Source organism: Oncorhynchus mykiss, chromosome 21, assembly GCF_013265735.2.
Source record: "Oncorhynchus mykiss isolate Arlee chromosome 21, USDA_OmykA_1.1, whole genome shotgun sequence".
Classification (NCBI taxonomy): domain Eukaryota; kingdom Metazoa; phylum Chordata; class Actinopteri; order Salmoniformes; family Salmonidae; genus Oncorhynchus; species Oncorhynchus mykiss.
Window position 1 is genome coordinate 15,447,902 of NC_048585.1, and position 21,507 is coordinate 15,469,408.

Here is a 21,507-nt window from a genome sequence, read left to right on the forward strand (position 1 = left end):
GTCTCTCTAGAGGGTGGTGTGACCTTCCCAACACATCACTGACAATCGGAAATGGTCTCTCTAGAGGGTGGTGTGACCTGGCCAACACATCACTGACCATCTGAAATGGTCAACTGCAGGGCTCTCTAGAGGGTGGTGTGACCTTCCCAACACATCACCGGGACAAACTACCTGCCCTCCAGGTCACCTACAGCACCCAATGTCACAGGAAGGCAAAAAAGATCATCAAGGACATCAACCACCCGAGCCACGGCCTGTTCACCCCGCTATCATCCAGAAGGCGAGGTCAGTACAGGTGCATCATAGCTGGGACTGGGAGACAGAAACTGTCTCCCAATCTCAAGGCCTTCAGACTGCAAAATAGCCATCACTAGCCAGCTACCACCCGGTTACTCAACCCTGCACCTTAGAGGCTGCTGCCCGATGTAGATAGAATCACTGGTCACTTAATAATGGAACACTGGTCTCTTGTTTACATACCGCTTTAATCATCTCATATGCATATACTGTATTCTATTCTACTGTATGTTAGTCAATGCCACTCCGACATTGCGCAATCTGATATTCATATATTTCTTAATTCCATTCTTTCAAATGTGTGTATTGTTAGATATTACTGCATTGTTGTAGCTTGGAACACAAGCATTTCGCTACACCAGCAATAACATCTGCTAAATATGTTACTGACCAATAAAATAGAATTTGATTGTGATGACGGTAATCAGTCGAGAACGTTTGATAACATGGTAAACAAATGTCTGCAATCACTTCAATTGATCCTGAAAGAGAGTAGGCCCAGCACACCTGTCACCAAGAACACATCAGAAACACTACCTGTCGAGCAAACTGCTGACAGCAACCAACACATTATCTGAAGCAGGCTGAGAGAGTGTTGGAAGACTACAGAGAAATAAACCTGTGTAATCGGTCTAGACTGGAATCCATTTTACAGCCTCCCCAGACTACACTTACATTATCATTGGATGTTATGTAGCATTTGGCCTGACTCAACAGTTCTGGTGGTCTGACACAATTTTGTGAAGACTATGGACCAAACTGTGTAGGTCTGCAATTACAACCCTCCTCATCATCATTATACTCCATGTTCCTCCCGTACTTCCCTACTCCGAGGAAAAGGGAGGCAGCCGTAAAATGGGTTCTGATAGGATAAACATGTCACGGGTCCTTCGGGCACTCCATCGGCGTGGCAGGGGTCATAGACAATTCCAGATCAACAGAGCCCCCGTGTCACTCCTGAGTAGGACATGGAAATGTTAAAGAGATTAAAAACTCATCTTTGAGATGTTTTCCCCCCGTCACCCCGGTGAGAAAAACACAACTAGAAAGGAGCTCTTTCTAGGCGAAGGGAGATGGACGGGAGGCAAATTGTGTTTCTCATCAGTCGTTTCATTAACCCCGTGACCTGCGTAGAGGGCGTAATCTGCAACATTACCACTTCTGCACGCCTCACACTCACCACCACGATGCAGACGTTTCCAACACCTTCAAAAGGCAAAACTACCCTCGTAACCGCTGTCTCGTGCCAAAACGTCCATCTATTCATTTCACCGACTCGCTCCTCCACCTACGCCTGTAATTTAATCACAAGAATAACTTATCACTTCCCATTTGATGATGAAGACCAGGGAAGCCATTTTAGAGGGAGGATCATGCGATGGCAGGCGTTTTATACTACTCCACTCATCTTACACCTCTCTCTCTCTAGTCATCTTTAAGCAGGCTATTAGGCCGTGCTAGCCAGTGTGTGGGCGCAGGAGTATGAATATTTATAACCTGCATAGAGCAGTGTAGGAGGCTCAACCTTGACCATACTGTAATCAGCATACGCACGCGACGAGGCCGAGATTTAGAGACCGCAAGAGGTCTAACTCCATACCACCACTCGTGGGCACACAATCAACACCCCTCCACCCTCCCCTCATTAAATTGCAACCTTTATGAAAATGTGGTATTGGGCTCGAGCCTTGGTGACTGTTTAACAAGACAGCAGAATTGCAAGACAGCAGAGTTTTTCCAAAAAGATAAGACGCGATCGATACGCCAAGTTGACTTTTTCCTGTTGAGTGCATTTAAACAGTATAAAACATTAGGAACACCTCTTTCCATGACAGACCGGTTGAAAGCTATGATACCTTATTGATGTCACCTGTTAAATCCACTTCAATCAGTGTAGATAAAGGGGGGGAGACAAGTTAAAGAACATGGATTGTGTATGTGTGCCATTCAGTGGGTGAATAGTCAAGACTAAAGATTTGAGGGCAAAATCAATATTAGGAAGGTGTTCCTAATGCTTTGTGCACTAAGTGTATAATGAACATGGGACAACCTTGAAAACACGTATCCTTTCTTTCAATGCCGACTTACATCACTGTGCTTGTAGGCCACCCATGTTGAGAGAAGAATTTGAAGCCGTCACAAGAACACAACGAATGAAGGTTATAGCACCATAGAAAAGCTCCACGTGTCCTGCAGTCATCTAGTAACCAAACCACCATGCACCTGACAAAAAAAAGATATAGAACTTTCTACCACACATACTGAGGGAAGGAAGAGGAGAGAGAGAAATCTTTCTCCTCCAACTCAAAGCTCATTAGTCAGATGTGAGTGTTATTACTGTCTGGTGACGTGGGCAGGAACAGAACACAACGCTTACTCTGATTGCAATGGTCACCTGTGTGGAAATGAATATGCAGCTCTGCATTACCTAAGTTAGGAGAGAAGCTGACTCACTCATGCACCAAAACGTACAACTTGATTTGTACTTGGTTACAGTGACTTATTGATGCGTCTGGGGTCTGTTACTTTCACCTAAATTCAAAAAGACACGCGGTCCAGCCGTGACCCGTATCGAATGATGTGGAGCTCAATCAACGGTTAAAAACAAAACTACACTGACAAAAACACGAGCTGCAATTAGGCTAGCTTCGCTAGAGCTCCTTAGTGACCTTTGCCTCATCTCAAATGTCAAGTCTGGACATACTGTATACATACTGTACTGGGGCAGCAGGTAGTCTAGTGGTTAGGGTGGCGAGCCAGCAACCAAAAGTTTGAAAATTAGAATCCCGGATCCAACTGGAAAAATCTGGCAGGAACTGAGCTGGCAACCTGAGGGTTGCTGGTATCAAATCCTACATTCCTGCCATTGTGCCCTTGAGCAAGGCACTTTACCCCCCATAACAAGAGCTCCCTGCGTGTCCAGTGTTGCATCCTACCGCACCTCTCCAAAACCTGCATTGGTATGCATGCGTGTGTCTTAAAAAGCAGAAGTCAGATTTCTGTGCAATTAACCAATAAAGTGATCTTAATGATGATGATGAATAGGGTGAAAAAGACACGCAAGGCATAATAGACCTCATCTGTTAGTACTATAAACAAGGGTCCTTTACTAACCGAAAAGGAGCAAACATTTAAATAGAAAAAAAAATAAAGTATTACCTTTTGAAGACACTAAAGACAATTCTTAAAATGTTGCTTTTTAAGTGGAACTAGCTGACATTTTTTCCTTCAATAATACACAATCCCCCAAAAAACAGTTCATACAAATCCCTGATAAAAAAATGTAGTGAGACATTGCCGTGTTTATCTTTTCATCTGCAAAGCAATTAACGTGTACAATAGGGAGTGATTTTTAGACAGACAGAAAAACGGAGAGCGATTGCGTGAATGGCCCGGGCGCTAATGAAAACAGATTTATACAAAAGTGTTTTTGTTAAGAACGTGTGAGTAGCATAATACAAGACAAATTGTATTAACAATGTCCTCAAGTAGAGAGCCCAAACAGCATATTAAGAAAGACCTGATAGCGTTAACTTACAGTACAGCATGTCTGACAGTTGATAAGTGGCTTGGGAGTTTTCCTAGGGAGATTTCTATTCCAGATTAACACTTAAGCAGAAAACGCACGCCCACAGCCTTTTCATAATGATGCCCGGCTGGTTTGTTGTGTGAAACTGAGGTGTCGTTTTAATCACCAGAGGCAGCGCGCCGTGCCTTTAAGATGGCCACTTTTTAATTATCACACCCATTGTGTGCCGTCAAGGATGGGGAAACCTCTTCGCCCACCGTTGTCATCATCTGTGATGGAACCTCCCATGTCCCCATCGTTTCCTGCCTTACCTTCAACAGTCCTTTCCCTATGGTGAAAACCTGATACACTACGATACCAGTGTAAGAAAACCCTTGACACGCAAGATGCAAAGCAGCCCTAAGCAAATGGGCTAGTGGAGGGAAAGAATGCATCATATTTAACAGTGAAAAACAGTCAACAATTTGAGGATTTCCACAAAACAGAGGAGGAAAAAAGGGCAATGGTTTCAGCTGCCTAGTGGGCTAAAATATAGGAAATGGGCTTAAGAGCGGCATCAATTCATTAACTTTATTACAAGTAAGAATTAATCGTTTCATTAGCGCTTTGGCGATGCCAATGAATCATAATACCAGAGGCCACTGTGAGCGGAATCCTGAGAACGAAGACTAATTACAATCAGAGGGGAGAGAACATTTGTGCTGTATGCGTGGGCTGACTTAAAAGTAAGGTCAAGATTCCCAAATGATCACTGAGTACAGATCCCAAAAGCTGCACTTCTAACCCACTGAACAGTGTGATGCCTGGGGTCATGACTGTGACCTGCTGTGTGAACATGTCAATTTAAGCCAAATTGCTTTAGCTCATTTCAGAGGAAGTGGAGGCAGCAGTACGATTGACCACCTCTGAATTAGTTACGAGGTGGTCAAATACCAGCACACAGTGCAATAATCCAACTGAACCAGTAAATTAACTGACAGTCTCATTGACAGTTTGAGTGGTGTGAATGAATGCATGCATGTCATATAAGCATGGTTCCACCGAGAGCCTTATGGCTGTACACTATAGACCCTTTATCAGACACGACACACTGACGTCACACTGTTTTGTGGAAACTCTTGGCAGCAGTAAGAAAGCATCGACATCTGCGCACATTCAACATAGCCTAGATTTACATTTTTATTACTTCTAAACCAAAAGAAATAGCAAAGATGTTTTGATTATTGCTTGAACTGTCACTAAGATTATATTTGGTTGTGATCTTTACAAAATAATTATTTTGGATGCAGCGGTTGTTAGCTAGAATGCTAACACTCATTGATATAGGATGTAGCAAAAGCTAGCCAAGGAGCCATTTTACTGGTTGAAGTGTTTTTTTAAAGTATAATGCAGTTGATTTGTGATGATGACAAACATAGTAAGCAGGACATTCATATAAGCCTTAAAATCCAATTATAATCCAAAAGTAGTGTGAAATGCACTCAAGCAACATGTATTGAGTTATTTTGCTGCCGTTTTTTAACAACTCCCCCCTTGTTCTGCCACCAACTTGTGTGCGGCAATGTTTGTAAACACAGAAAGGAGACCCTTATGTCTGTACGCCGTAGTAGAACTCACCTGCATGTGCTGCTGGCGGAGCTGCAGCCACTGGTTCTGGCTCTGGGGTGGGAGGAGGAAGAGGGGTGCCAACAACTTCCACTGGTTCTGGGGCAGGAGGAGGAGCAAAAGCTTCCACTGGGGGCTGAGGAGGAGGGGCAATGGGTTCACAAGGGGGAGGAGCAATGAATTCAGCTGGGGGAGGAGGCGGAGTGATGGGTTTGACTGCAGGCTGCAGGGAGAAAGCTTCCATTGGAGGAGCAGCAGACTCAACAGCAGGGGAGGAGATTGATGCCAATGAAGAGGAAAGGGGAGGAGGAGCAATGGGTTCAATTACGGAAGGGGGAGGAGGTGCAATAAGCTCAACTATGGGAGGAGCAGAAGCAACAGGTTCGATTACAGGAGGATCAGCAACAGGTTTGATTACAGGAGGATCAGCAACAGGTTTGATTACAGGAGGAGAAGCAACAGGTTTGATTACAGGAGGAGAAGCAACAGGTTTGATTACAGGAGGAAGAGCAACGGGTTTGATAAAAGGGGGAAGAGCAACGGGTTTGATTACAGGAGGAGAAGCAACAGGTTCAATTACAGGAGGAGAAGCAACGGATTCGATTACAGGAGGATGAACAACGGGTTCGATTACAGGAGGATGAACAACGGGTTCAATTACAGGAGGAAGAGCAACGGGTTCGATTACAGGAGGAAGAGCAACAGGTTTGATTACAGGAGGATCAGCAACAGGTTTGATTACAGGAGGAGGTGCAGGGATGGTATTGAGTTCAACAGCAACAGGAGCGGGAACAGGGATGGGTGCCAGGGGTTCAACCTGTGGTGGGAGGGTTACCTGCTCAACAGATGCAGGTGGTGGAGGGGATGCCACAGGCTTTAAAGCAGCTAGGGGAGGAGGCGGGATCACCATGTCAATGATGGTCGGAGCTGCTACCTGTTCCATGGGGGGTGGAGGTGGACCCACTACTTCAGTGACAGGTGCAGGAGGTTGAGGTGGTAGTGCGATGGGTTCTATGGGTGGAAGCGAGGTGATGGGATCGAAGGGGGGTCTGAGGGGAGGCACTGGAATGAGGAGGGAGGAGGGAGCAGCAACAGGGGGTGGGACCTGTGGAAGGGAGGGGGGAAGAAGGGGAGCTATGGGCTCCCTCATTCGGTTGATGACATTCTCAGAGAGCTGCAGAAGAGAGAGAAGAGCTATATGTGAGTGAATACCAACAGGAGAGAAAAAAGCACAACTAACAAGGATACCAGATCTGAGCAACACTAAACACTTCAACTGCACCACACTCCAAAGTCTAAAAGGCAAGTTCTCACAATTTACTTGCCAAGCCTCAGCCAACTTAATCACACAAGGCTACAACTCTAGGTGCACTAGCTCTATCACATCAGCCTGAGCAGTGTTATCCCAATATGCATTTAGCAGTGGCACACACCGCTGCTAAAATGTGTCCACCCCCCCAATTAGTTAGGCCTAGGCTAGCCTTGATCATGACCCCCTGTTCCATTACATAACACATACGATTGCTAGAGGAAGGCATCTGTCTGAACAGGAGTTGCTTGAAGTATGGTTTTGGAAGTTTTGAAATCATTTCAAAAAACAAAAAAGGTTCAATAGATACACACCTTGATAGGGTTACAATCTACAACCGTAAGGTATGTTTTGTTTATTGATGTGTACAAGCACGTGTGGCAAGAATGCAGAAGGAAAACACCCCCACACACCAACCAGCAGATTATTCCATGTAAACATCGTCCTGAGTCTTCTAGCAACAAGGTGCATCACAATAGGCATTTTCGTGCCAACTAGTCTTTACTTGAAACTAAACTAAAGCCTCTCAACCTATATTTAACTTAAATTGGCACGCAGGGTCCATTACAACAGTTAAACACTTATCAGCTTACACGTCAGACAGAAAATTCACGACACGTGTTTTGCATGACATGGATTTAATGGTGCAACATGGACTAAACTAATGTTAATTACAAGGTCATAAAATACAAGTATTATCTATTATAAACTAAATGTCGTCATTACTAAGAACTAGGTCTAGCTGTATCCAGTCATTCATAATTTAGACAACGCGAGGCCATTGCATAAGCAGGTGTCAAACTGACAGCAAGTTAGCTAGCCTAGCTACCATAACAAACGTTACTCTGGCATAGCATTGCCTATTTGTTTGGTAATAAGGATATAATAATGCAGTCAGTCGTTCCTATCATTTTTAACGCGCTTCAATACTTCCGAACAGCATTTGGTTATGCAGTACCTCATTGTTGTCATCCTTTCAGTACTCACCCTTATGCCCTTCACAACTGTGATGTTGTCATTTTCATCCGACTCAAAGGAGACGCGGCGCCTGCTATTGTTCGCTCCCATCTCTGACTACAATCAGCGAAAGTAATACCTAACTGCATGCAATTGAAATTGTTGTCATCCACCTGTTTTTAGCCAAAATTGTCAAGTCGCACACCGGGGACAGGGAGCTACAGGGCCGCACGCACAGAAACACTTCCGTAGCATGCCAGCTGTCCAGTAAAGGCTGCGTTTATTGGAGGTGAGAATACGTCTTGTGCAACAGAGGTGTCCATTGGTTGGGGAATATTTTAAGAGCCAAAAGGATCATTATAGTGCACTTTCAATTGTGTATGCATACACATTAACCAACAAATAAATAGATAATTGGTGGGGAGAAGAAAGAAGACATGATGTAAACCACTCAAAATAAATACAACACTTTATAGTTAGCTATATATATATATATATATATATATATACATATTAGGTCTTTAAAACCTTACAATTGTTAATCAGTTTGGATTATACTTTCAAAAGACAGAGGAGTTTGGACTATCTGTCATATTCCCTGCTGTTCAATGGTAATTTCAATTGGCCTAGTGATTTTGGGAAAAATAAAGGCATAAATAGGTTCATCAGCTAAAACTCTATCAAACCCCATCAAACCTAAGCTAAGGTTCTTTTATTAAATTGTCTATGTTTTTGTTGTCATTTCAATCTTTGTAAACAAACAATGTACAAATTTAAAATATGTTGAAAACTGTCAATGATGCATGGACAATCAGTCCTTGCACCTATAATCTAGGTCCATCTTTGAATTTGACACTGGTAACATTTCTCCAACGCTCAGCTTCATAGCAAAACACAGAGGTGAATTCCATATAGACTACTAGGCCTATGCATATAGCTTTCAACGAGAGCGCAGCAAGGCAATCGGTGCATATGTGGGTTCGTAGTAACGTTTTTAGAATCTTTGGAGCGTGTGGTTTTGTCGGGTATTAAACCGATAGTGAAACAATAGGGGATAACATTTCCACAGGACTTTTTGTTTATTAAATCAGGTTTTTATTTTTGTTAAGGAGACAGAAGCAAAGCACAACCTTTCACAGCTGTGTGATCTAGAGGCAGACACACACACACTCACACACATTTGTTTTACTGTTCCTGTGGGGACAAAACAATTGATTCCCATTCAAAATCCTATTTTCCCTAACCCCTAACCCTAACCCTAACCCTTCCCACTTAATCCCAAACCTAACCCCTAACTCTGATTCTAACCCTAACCCTAACCCGTCACCTAACCCTAACCCTAAACCTAACCCCTAACTCTGATTCTAACCCTAACCCGTCACCCCGTCACCCTAAACCTAACCCCTAACTCTAATTCTAAACCTACCTGCCACGGGCAGGTAGCCTAGTGGTTAGAGTGTTGGACAAGTAACCGAAAGGTTGCAAGATTGAATCCCAGAGCTGACAAGGTAAAAATCTGTCATTCTGCCCCTGAACAAGGCAGTTAACCCACTGTTCCTAGGCCATCATTGAAAATAAAAATGTGTTCTTAACTGACTTGCCTAGCTAAATAAAGGTAAAATATATATTTTTAACCTAAACCTACCCCCTAACTCTAATTCTAACCCTAACCAGTCACCCCTAACCCTGACCCTCCATGCCTAACCCTAAACTTACCCCCTAACTCTAATTCTAACCCTAATTGGAACCCTAACCACTAAAATAGTATTTTTCCTTGTGTGGACCAGTGAAATATCCCCACTTGTCTGAACATCCCTTGTTTTTATTATCCTTGTGAGGACCTCTGGTCTCCACAAAGATGGTACAACCAAACACACACACATACACACACAGAGCAACCCATGTGTTTCTATTTCTCTGGATAATACATTTTTAAATGTTTTTAATGAAGCCAACAGTGGGAGAAACATTTCCCCTGTTTATATTTATATTATCTCCAGACAGTGGCTTTGTGTGAACATATTACATAATAAACATAATAAACAGTTACCCTGGGCAGCAATGCCCTTGGGAGCACATGGTTAGACATCCAAGAGACATATTGTATGTAGATTGGATTGAACAACTGACTGCAACTATGATCCTATATGTAGCCTTGTGAGAACTTCATTATAAAGAGGATTAACAGTATCGTTATCTGTATTGCTGATGCAATGATATACATGGTTGGGTTACTTACAGTCCTTGTGGTGAAAGTGGGGATTTTCTTCTGGAATGTTGTCCAGTTGGGGGGTTGGTGCACAGTAAATTCTCCAGTGGTAAATCAACACTGAAGGTGTTCAATTTAACACTGTTCCAGTGTCTATACGGGTCCACAATTTTAAGTGTTAAATTAACACTCTTCTTAGTGTAAAGCCTTATTTGCATATTTCCCAGTGTGCCTTGCCTTTCAAGTGAATTGTAGAGTTACCACCCAAGACTGAATTTGTAAGTGACAGGGACATGGTTGTTGCATTTTCAGTCCTATGGCATTCACCAAGTGAGATCCTAAGCGAATATGTTATTATTGAAATAAAATTCTTAAAGACAATACAATATGCTTTATTTTGAGGGCCTAGTTTTACCCTAATACAGTGGGCTGAAACTCATGGTTTTACAGGCCACATCAGGCCTGCAAGTCATATTTGTAATTCCTATTGGAATCCTGCCAGAGTTTGGGATGAGACTACCTAAAGAATCTAAACTGGAACAACCATTTAAATAACAGGTGCAATAAATCCAAGTAACAGATTGGATTGGTTTAGAAAAAAACATGTCAATCAATGTACATGCAAAAACATACATATTGAAACAAACAATTCAAAAAAATCAACCTGCAATAGAGCATGCTGGGAAATATTACATTGATGGGTGTGGTTTTGGTTCAACTCGGGTCCATGGTCAGTTGCCAAATATTGTTGAACGTTGCAGATAGAAATGCCATAAATAGAGCTGACGTGATTTCCTATCCTACATGTCAAGAGAGGCATGTTTGTTCTACATAGCATATTTCTATCTGAAAGTTACAAAATGTTGCATCCTGCTGAACGTGCCAGCGGTTATTAACACCAATATTAGGGTTCTTTATTTACACCAATGAGTGTCAATTGAACACTTACAGAGCTAATTTAACTCCTGAATCAACACTAGAAATGGTACACTGAAAAATCTACACTACTGTAGGTATCACTGGCCTATTTGCTGTGTGTGTGGATGATTAAACCTAATTTAAAAATGAACATAACCAGATTTACATTGAAATGATGTGACAGAAAGAAAAACAGTCCCATGGTCTATTCTACGGTAAGCTATGTAATACGCACACATACGCTGTTACCTTGGAAACAACATTTTACTCCTCTATACAAGCAGATACAGATGGAGGATCTTCATTTGAGCCAGTGTGCTACAGCAGGAACAGGAAATGTGAATTATGATTAATGAAAAACAAAAGGAGAGCCACACACTCTTGGAGTTCAGATGCAATAATGTAATAATAACGTTTTGACAGCCAAGCTGTCTTCATCAGGGTATAGACAGTAGACAGCTTGGCTGTCTATACTCCACAGCACCTCGCCTAACCAGATTATAATTAACTGACATTTTTCATTAGGGAGAATCAAGACAGAAATTTCAAAGTGGAAATTACAAACTTCAGAAGCCTTTCAAATACACTACAAGTTATCCTGCAACAGGGTGATCCTACACCTATATCTCACACATTATCTCCAGAAGTGATAGTTGTAGATGGTGTGGGAAAACATTGAATTGAGATATTACAAAACTATTTTTTTCACGCCTTTCACCTGTTTCACCTGTCCTGTATTAGTGAGTTTAAATACAATTTGCAGCTACTGTGCCTCCTCCTTAATCTGAAATGAGGGGACTCAGAACTGAAAACTGGTTTAAAATATTAAATGCAATATCACACAAAATGATTATTCTTAAACCCTGAACTGTCCAAAAATGCACCAGTTTTAACAGCAGTGAGACGTTAATATACAGAAATAACAGGAGCCAGGCTGACTGTTGTTGTCCTTTACAACTACAGATGTCAGTCACACAGCAATCATTTAGTGTACATCTACAGAATCTGCTGACAAATGACCTTGGTGCCATGTCATTGGAGAGAGGGCAGTAGATTAGCCCGAGACACGTAAAATGGGACATTGGCTGCAGGGAGGGGAGGGTGATAAGAACTTGAAATTGAACTTGGCCCAAGGAAGTTAGAAGCATGCGCCCATCAAAGAGAAAGTGGCCCTGCATGACACAGTGATTGTTTCTATTTTGGAGGGAACGCCAAGATCTCCCACAATGTTATCTCTGCTGTCCACAGGCACATCAATCAGCACTGGGCCTGTTGGATCGACCCCTTCCCCACCAAAATCAATGCCTTCTCCCATTCGGTTTGTTTCGAGATTGTCAGAGATACAGAGGAGCAGTTCTGGAAAACGCGGAGCTATATGTCCTAAAAACAGAAAGCCATTAAAACACACTCACACAATCTCTCACGCTCGCGCACATGCTCACGCATGCATGCGCACGTTATCTCTCTCTTCCCTTTTCTGTCCCCCTGGCTCTCTCGTTCACTGTAGCCTACCGTGAGGGCTAGACTGGAAATCAAAGGGTGTGCTTCAGTACTTTTACTGTAATTGCATTTAGATTTTCTTCAAGACATTTTGCAAGATATCAGTAGTGTTCTTGCTGAAGCAAGCAGTATGCAACACAACAGAAGGGTTCTTGTGGGATATCAGAAGTGTTCTTGCAGAAACAAGCACAGCAATGAAAGACATTTGCAATAGAACAGTAGTATGATAAATGCAACATACAACGGTTACTATGGAAGTGGTGTTTTCAGTGGCGACCCGTCATTTGAGCCCCACATGTTTAACAAAAAAAAAAGTAATAATTGTTGCCTGTTTTGCATGATATTTTGGCATTAATGTGTGTCACATATCAGTTTGCAAACAATGTAAAAAATAAAGCTGCATACAAACATGGTCTCTTTTTTGCTTTCTTGAGGAAGGCGGCTCCAAAATGCAGGTGTTTCAGCCGAGCTCAGTGCTTTCTGTGGTGGTGGGGCAGCCAGCGGAAAATACAGAGCACAGGAGTTGGTCATGTTCTCTAGTTGCGCCGTGATTGGCTCAGTGTTCTGTCACTCATGGGGACACTACATCACCACAAAATTTACGGGGAGAGCTAGAAAATTCAAGTCCCTTGGGTGCTGCCATAGAGTTACATTAGAAGTGCCCATCCAAGAAGCCTCAAGGTCATTGGCCACAGATAAAATGACGTTATATCTTGTCAACATCATAGTTTCAAAATCTTAGCTAGAAAGCTAGACAAGCAGTCATCATCATGAATCACGTTGACAATGTACTGGCAAATCCTTTTCAATCCTTGTCATATGAAGAGAAATGATCGATAAAATGTATCGGTGATCCTCTGCCATTGGACATAAACATTACACAACAAGTTGGAAATCGCAAATTCAACAATGAGTGGTTTGGAAGGAATCAGTGACTAACTGCAAGTGTTGCAAAGCCATAACTAGCCTGCTATTGAGTGGAGTGGGTATGTGGTCCAAGTCTGGGTTTAAGGGTCTCTTTTCCAAGCTTAAAAGGATTAACATTCAACTCCATGGGCCAGAAAAGGTTGAATACATTGGCCATGCTGTCCATCCAGCATGACTTCTGCCGCGTTCTATACAACTGAGAATTCGGAACTGGGAAATCTCAGACTTCAGTGACATCAAGACAACTGGGAACTCGGAATAAAACGATCTCCGACTGGGAAAATACGATTTGAACGATCATCCAACTCAGAATTCCATGTCAGGAACTTGGCCTCTTTCTAGAGCTCCAACCTGAAGATCACTCACGTCATGATTCAAACTCGTTTTTTTCCGAGTTCCCACTTGCCTTGAAAGCACCAAAAAATCCAGAGAATGCCATACTTTGATGACAAAGCTTGATGACAAAATGTTCCCACAAGAAAGGCCACCGCACCACCTTCCTGTTCAAGTGAGTACAGCAGAACAAGGTGAGTCCAAAAATGTCTTGTATGCTGCTGCATAAATTATGTAATATTCCAGGGAGATATGTATACTGTAGCTAAGAAAGTAAGCCCATGTGCCTCACCCTAATAATTTGGTCCCTTTGCCCCTCATAACTGAGCCTACTGTTCTGACTTGGTGGTGCACATGAAGCCTATAGCCGGTTTTAGAGAAATGTAATCATTTAATATTTTAAGAGCTTTCATTGTCTGCTAATATGCCCTGTTTATTTATCCTACGATTTTGTCTTGGTGTACAGGGAGAACACTGCTCATGTTCTGGATTCTGTCACTGTACATTTCAATTTCAAAAGTGCTAAACAAATTGTTATGTTGACTACATCCGTCCTAGCTCTCTCATTAATGTCTCAATCGAAATTACAGATTGCTTCTTATCCGCTTGCCATCCGCTTATGCCATAGTTTGTACATCTCAATTGTCATTAGAAACCACATTTGTTTAAGCAACTCAGCCATGTCAGCAACGTTTTTTTTAAAGGCAGTAAATGAGGCTGAATAAATTTTTCCGCTGCCAGACAAGGCTACGCTGATAGCCAGGTGTATCAGTGGTCAGGATTCACTCCGTGGTGCTGAAAAGAACGCTCTGCTGTTGGGACAGCTTTATGTAGGCCCTAACAGTTTGTCACAGTTATAGTGCAATTAATGTAGTAATGTGGCTTTCATGGCATGCATCTAACATTTTTGTTTTTTGTTTGCCCCACCAAGATTTACATGCTAAAATCGCCAATGGGCGTTTTGTAAGCACACAGGATTTGAATGAAATAAAACTACTAAGAACAATATAAACAAGTCTAGACAGATTTTGGACTACAACTCCCAGCTTTCTCAGCCACACTACCGAAGTTGGAACAATTTTCCTCGTCTCTCATTGGTAGGTTGTCATTCTGTTTGGGTGCAGTAGCTGGAAAAATGGCAGCTGATACAGGGAGATACCGGAGTGCTGTTAGCAAAAGCAAAGACCCTTCAGGCTTACTTATCTCCGTTATAAGGTAAGCTCACTCAAATTGACGGTTGAATTATCCTATCGACATAATACGCCAGTGGGCACTACTGTTTTCAATAACTAGGCCTGTCATTTCAGGTCGTGGACAAGGAGAAACATCCTTCCTGTTGTTAGCTTCCTATCTGTTAGCTAGCTAGTTTTATGTCAAGCGAGTTTTGAGGAAATGTTAGTCAGCTAGGCTAGCTAATGTTTGTCATCGCGACCTGTTCGCATAATTTAGCAGTGTTTATCATCATTGTGAGTCAAATAACACTCTTCTTCAATAGTCACAAGGAAAGCGTGAGGAAGAAGCCACTTGCTAGCTAGCTGAAAGTTAGCTAGCTGTCACGCTTTTGACAGCTGACCTCCCCTGCTCATACAACAATCTCGCGACTTGGTACAGAGACAAGATAACTTATTAGCTAACTAAAACGAAATATCCAATGCATACTTGTTATTCAGCATCAGCACCCATTTATTGCCTGCTTTGCTGCCAGGGTGCATTGATCATCATGGGTTGGCCTTAGCTTGAACAGTGTCGTTTATGTCATGACATGTCGTTTACTGTGTGTTTCCACGCCATTTAAAGTAGCCATTGCCGTAACTTAGTAGAGTAGCTCTCTTTACCCCTTTTTTCTCTAGATAAAACGGAGCTGCCGTCTACTGGGTTTGACAGATGTCAGTGTGCATGGGGCGAGGGTGCAGCACTTTGAGGCAAAATCCTATTCTGCACGCGCTTTCTTATGTACCTTTACTTATGGCTACTGCTTGCCTAAAACGCCAGACTGTTACCACGGTTACCCCATGCCACTTTCGGATTCTAAAAGGGACTAGGCTACTGTCAGTCTAGTGTTTGAATTAGTCAAGGGTGATGGTGCATGTCAGAGCTAAGGATTCAGGTTCGCTAAGTTTAGGTGAGGTTATATGAAGTATGTAAACTAGTTAGGTTGGACATGACGGCATGGGAAATAACTAGTTATAGGGAAATAACTAGTTATATTACATTAACAGGTGTAACGGATGTGAAACGGCTAGCTTAGTTAGCGTGGGCGCTAAATAGCGTTTCAATCAGTGACGTCACTTGCTCTGAGACCTTGAAGTAGTAGTTCCCCTTGCTCTGCAAGAGCCGCGGCTTTTGTGGAGCGATGGGTAACGATGCTTCGAGGGTGACTGTTGATGTGTGCAGAAGGTCCCTAGTTCGCGCCCGGGTATGGGCGAGGGGACGGTTTAAAAATATACTGTTACATTGGTGCCGTGACCCGGATTACTGGTTGCTGCGGAAAAGGAGGAAGGTCAAAAGGGGGGTGAGTGTAACGGATGTGAAACGGCTAGCTTAGTTAGCGTGGGCGCTAAATAGCGTTTCAATCAGTGACGTCACTTGCTCTGAGACCTTGAAGTAGTAGTTCCCCTTGCTCTGCAAGAGCCGCGGCTTTTGTGGAGCGATGGGTAACGATGCTTCGAGGGTGACTGTTGATGTGTGCAGAAGGTCCCTAGTTCGCGCCCGGGTATGGGCGAGGGGACGGTTTAAAAAAATACTGTTACACAGAGAATGGATAAGATCACTTGCTTTGTGTTTCAGCTCTGACTTGTGTCAAGTAGGCATCTCAAGCCACTCTAGGGGGATGCCGTTGAGAATCTTCTCCCCCTTCCAGCTTTCAGCTGTGTGTGAAGAGCGAAGAGGCTTTAATGAGCTCTTGAGGGAGACTTTTACCTCTCCCCTTATTTTATGTGTGGTTTGGAGTTTGATGAAATACAGGGCAAAAACAAGTGTTGTCAAGTCTGTTACTCAACATTGTCCCATCCCCTGGGTCTGTGACATACAAAACTGGCATGGTTTTCAGGATATAAAACCTGGCACTTTTATGTTACGCCAATTTTGTATGATCATTCTTTACTTTAGGACAGGGCTATTCAACTGGTCGCCCATCAGCCAGATCCAGCCCATTTATTATGTAAGACTGGCCCTTTCATCAATTCCTAAACATTAATAAAATATCTGCAACAAAATCTCTGCCAAAATCCAACATTCAGAGCCAAAATGACCAACACTATTGTGGTTGTCTAGTGTGGTTTCTTGAGCCTGTTTGGCATGTTGATTTTATTACATTTTTTTCTTCATATTCATTTGACTCCAGCGTTTGAGTGGTTTAAGCTGCAAAATATTATGAACCCGTAATTCATATGACTCTCAGGAACACGTACACTACGACTCTCAGGAACACGTACACTACACTACGACTCTCAGGAACACGTACACTACACTACGACTCTCAGGAACACGTACACTACACTACGACTCTCAGGAACACGTACACTACACTACGACTCTCAGAAACACCTACACTACGACTCTCAGAAACACGTACACTACACTACGACTCTCAGGAACACGTACACTACACTACGACTCTCAGGAACACGTACACTACACTACGACTCTCAGGAACACGTACACTACACTACGACTCTCAGGAACACGTACACTACACTACGACTCTCAGGAACACGTACACTACACTACGACTCTCAGGAACACGTACACTACACTACGACTCTCAGGAACACGTACACTACACTACGACTCTCAGGAACACGTACACTACACTACGACTCTCAGGAACACGTACACTACGACTCTCAGAAACACGTACACTACACTACGACTCTCAGGAACACGTACACTACGACTCTCAGGAACACGTACACTACGACTCTCAGGAACACGTACACTACACTACGACTCTCAGGAACACGTACACTACACTACGACTCTCAGGAACACGTACACTACACTACGACTCTCAGGAACACGTACACTACACTACGACTCTCAGGAACACGTACACTACACTACGACTCTCAGGAACACGTACACTACACTACGACTCTCAGGAACACGTACACTACACTACGACTCTCAGGAACACGTACACTACACTACGACTCTCAGAAACACGTACACTACACTACGACTCTCAGGAACACGTACACTACGACTCTCAGGAACACGTACACTACACTACGACTCTCAGAAACACGTACACTACACTACGACTCTCAGGAACACGTACACTACGAATCTCAGGAACACGTACACTACGACTCTCAGGAACACGTACACTACGACTCTCAGGAACACGTACACTACGACTCTCAGGAACACGTACACTACGGCCAATAGTCTGTCATTATCATCGGCGACCCTGGAGAAATTAGGGTTAAGTGCCTTGCTCAAGGGCACATCATCATATTTTTCATCTTGTCAGCTCAGGAATTCGAACTAGTGACCTCTCGCTTACTGACCCAACACTCTAACCGCTAGGCTACTAGCTGCCTGTATTTTACCCAGATCTAGTGACTAGAAAAAATTATTAACTAGAAGTTAGGCCTACACAAGATTACGAAAAGGACCACAAGGTGACACCTTGACAGACAATTGATGAGCATTGGCCTGTGTCTGTGTAGGACCCTGTCCAGCAGCGATGACAAGCAGGACAGAGAGACGGAGAAGGGCCGCCTGGAGGAGGCGTTTGAGAAGTGCGACCGGGACCTGGATGAGCAGATTGTCCAACACTACGCTGAGCTGACCACAGCCATCCGCACCTACCAGAGCATCACCGAGAGAATCACCAGCTCCCGTAACAAGATCAAAGGGGTGAGAGGGAACACGCACAATGTTTCAAATCAAATCCAATTGAATTTGTCACCTGATGTGCCAAATACATCAATTGTAGACTTTACTGTGAAATGCTTACTTTACCAGCCCTTTCCCACAATGCAGAGTTACAAAGTAAAAACATTTTCAACAAAACATTCAGAACATGTGCATGGTCTGTGAATAACAGTGTGAAGGCAGAGTGATGGTCCCAGGGAGTTGTACATCAAGGACATTAGCAGCAGGCAGTGTAAGGGCCTGGCTGATTTCTTGTGTGTGTGTGTGTGTGTGTGTGTGTGTGTGTGTGTGTGTGCGTGTGTGCATGTGCGTGCGTGCTCGCTCTGACACCTGCGTCACTGTTAGAGCCTCTGGGATAGCCCGCTAGTGTACCACAACAGCGTGATGTCATTCCCATCTCTCCAGGCTGTGTGTCTGGATGTACAGTTTTTATTTTTTTATTTAACCAGGTAAGCTAGTTTAGAACAAGTTCTCATTTACAACTGCGACCTGGCCAAGATAAAGCAAAGCAGTGCGACACAAACAACAACACAGATTTACACATGGAATTAACAAGCGTGCAGTCAATAACACAATAGAAAAAAAGAAAGTCTATATACAGTTTGTGCAAATGGCGTGAGGAGGTAAGGCAATAAATAGGCCATAGTAGCGAAGTAATGACAGTTTAGCAAATGAACACTGAGCAGATGATGATGTGCAAGTAGAAATACTGGGGTGGAAAAGTAAATAAAAACAATATGGGGATGAGGTAGGTAGATTGTGTGGGCTATTTACAGATGGGTTATGTACAGCTGCAGCGTTTTGGTTAGCTGCTCAGATAGCTGATGTTTAAAGTTAGTGACGCAAATATAAGTCTCCAGCTTCAGCGATTTTTGCAATTCGTTCCAGTCAATGGCAGCAGAGAACTGGAAGGAAAGGCGGCTAAAAGAGGTGTTGGCTTTGGGGACAACCAGTGTGATTTACCTGCTGGAGCGCGTGCTACGGGTGGGTGTTGTTATCGTGACCAGTGAGCTGAGATGAGGCGGAGCTGGGTCTGGCGACGAATGTGTAGCGAGGACCAGCAGACTAGAACATACAGGTCGCAGTGGTGGGTTGAAAAGGGGGCTTTGGTGACAAAACGGATGGCACTGTGATAGACTGCATGCATCCAGTTTGCTGAGTAGAGTATTGGAAGCTATTTTGTAAATGACATCGACGAAGTCGACGATCGGTAGGATGGTCAGTTTTACAAGGGTATGTTTGGCAGCATGAGTGATGGAGGATTTGTTGCGAAATAGGAAGCTGATTCTAGATTTAATTTTGGATTGGAGTTGCTTAATGTGAGTGTGGAAGGAGAGTTTACAGTCTTGCCAGGCACCTAGGTATTTTTAGTTTTTACTAGCGTTTAAGAGCAGTTGGAGGCTACGGAAGCAGTGTTGAATGGCATTGAAGCTCGTTTGGCGGTTAGTTAACACAGTGTCCAAAGAAGGGCCAGATGTATACAGAATGGTGTCGTCTGCGTAGAGGTGGATCAGGGAATCATCCGCAGCTAGAGCAACATCGTTGATATATACAGAGAAAAGAGTCGGCCCGAGAATTGAACACTGTGGTACCCCCATAGAGACTGTCAGAGGTCCGGACAACAAGCCCTCCAATTTGACACACTGAACTCTGTCTGAGTAGTTGGTGAACCAGGCGAGGCAGTCATTTGAGAAACCAAGGCTGTTGAGTCTGCCGATAAGGATACGGTGATTGACAGAGTTGAAAGCCTTGGCCAGGTTGATGAAGATGGCTGCACAGTACTGTCTTTTATCGATGGCGATTATGATATCGTTTAGTACCTTGTGCGTGGCTGAGGTGCACCCGAGTTTACATACACTTAGGTTGGAGTCATTAAAACTAGTTTTTCAATCACTCCACACATTTCTTGTTAACAAACTATAGTTTTGGCAAGTCTGTTAAGACATCTACTTTGTTCATGACACAAGTAATTTTTCCTACAATTTTTTACAGACATATTATTTCACTTATAATTCACTGTATCACAATTCCAGTGGGTCAGAAGTTTAAGTATATTAAGATGACTGTACCTTTTAAACAGCTTGGAAAATTCCAGAAAATTATGTCATGGCTTTAGAAGCTTCCGATAGGCTAATTTACATAATTTGTACCTGTGGATATATTTCAAAGCCCTACTTCAAATTCAGTGCCTCGTTGCTTGACATCATGGGAAAATCAAAAGAAATCAGCCAAGACCCTCAGGAACACTGGTCTAAAATAAATTGTAGACCTCAAGTCTGGTTCATCCTTGGGAGCAATTTCCAAATGCCTGACGGTACCACATTCCTCTACCACAATAGTATGTAAGTATGAACACCATGGGACCACGCATCTGTCATACCACTCAGGAAGGACACACGTTCTGTCTCCTAGAGATGAACGTACTTTGGTGCGAAAAGTGCAAATCAATCCCAGAACAACAGCAAAGGACCTTGTGAAGATGCTGGAGGAAACCGGTACAAAAGTATCTATATCCACAGTAAAACGAGTCCTATATCGACATAACCTGAAAGGCCGCTCAGCAAGGAAGAAGCCACTGCTCCAAAACCACCATAAGAAATCCAGACTGCGGTTTGCAACTGCGCATGGAGACAAAGATTGTACTTTTTGGAGAATTGTCCTCTGGTCTGATGAAACAAAAATAGAACTGTTTGGACATAATGACCATTATGTTTGGAGGAAAAAGGGGGAGGCTTGCAAGCTGAAGAACACCATCCCAACCGTGAAGTACAGGGGTGGCAGCATCATGTTGTCGGGGTGCTTTGCTGTAGGAGGGACTGGTGCACTTCACAAAGTAGATGGTATCATGAGGGAGGAAAATTATGTGGATATATTGAGTCAACATCTCAAGACATCAGTCAGGAAGTTAAAGCTTGGTCAAAAATGGGTCTTCCAAATGGTCAATGACCCCAAGCATACTTCCAAAGTTGTGGCAAAATAGCTTAAGAACAACAAAGTCAAGGTATTGGAGTGGCCATCACAAAGCCCTGACCTCAATCCTAT

At 43.2% G+C, this 21,507-nt stretch overlaps 2 protein-coding genes across 4 annotated transcripts in view; one reads left to right on the plus strand and one right to left on the minus strand.

Moving 5' to 3' along the window:
• The window catches only part of LOC110500993 (MICOS complex subunit MIC19), a 107,446-nt gene extending 99,472 nt beyond the window's left edge, over positions 1 to 7,974 (minus strand). For 2 of the 3 annotated variants that reach the window (XM_036957069.1, XM_036957068.1), the window contains exons 1-3: positions 7,728 to 7,974; positions 6,267 to 6,605; positions 5,444 to 5,567 (exon numbers count right to left, since the gene is read on the minus strand). In XM_036957069.1, the coding sequence (XP_036812964.1) occupies positions 5,444 to 5,567; positions 6,267 to 6,605; positions 7,728 to 7,808 (544 nt within the window). In that variant the 5' untranslated portion in view covers positions 7,809 to 7,974. The remainder of the gene's footprint in view (positions 1 to 5,443; positions 5,568 to 6,266; positions 6,606 to 7,727) is intronic. The other variant, XM_036957070.1, reaches the window with a different exon arrangement.
• A 6,668-nt stretch (positions 7,975 to 14,642) lies between these two features.
• LOC110499821 (exocyst complex component 4) overlaps positions 14,643 to 21,507 on the plus strand; it is a 237,494-nt gene continuing 230,629 nt past the window's right edge. The window contains exons 1-2 of the mRNA XM_036957071.1: positions 14,643 to 14,799; positions 18,258 to 18,447. Coding sequence (XP_036812966.1) covers positions 14,720 to 14,799; positions 18,258 to 18,447 — 270 coding nt within the window. The 5' untranslated portion in view covers positions 14,643 to 14,719. The remainder of the gene's footprint in view (positions 14,800 to 18,257; positions 18,448 to 21,507) is intronic.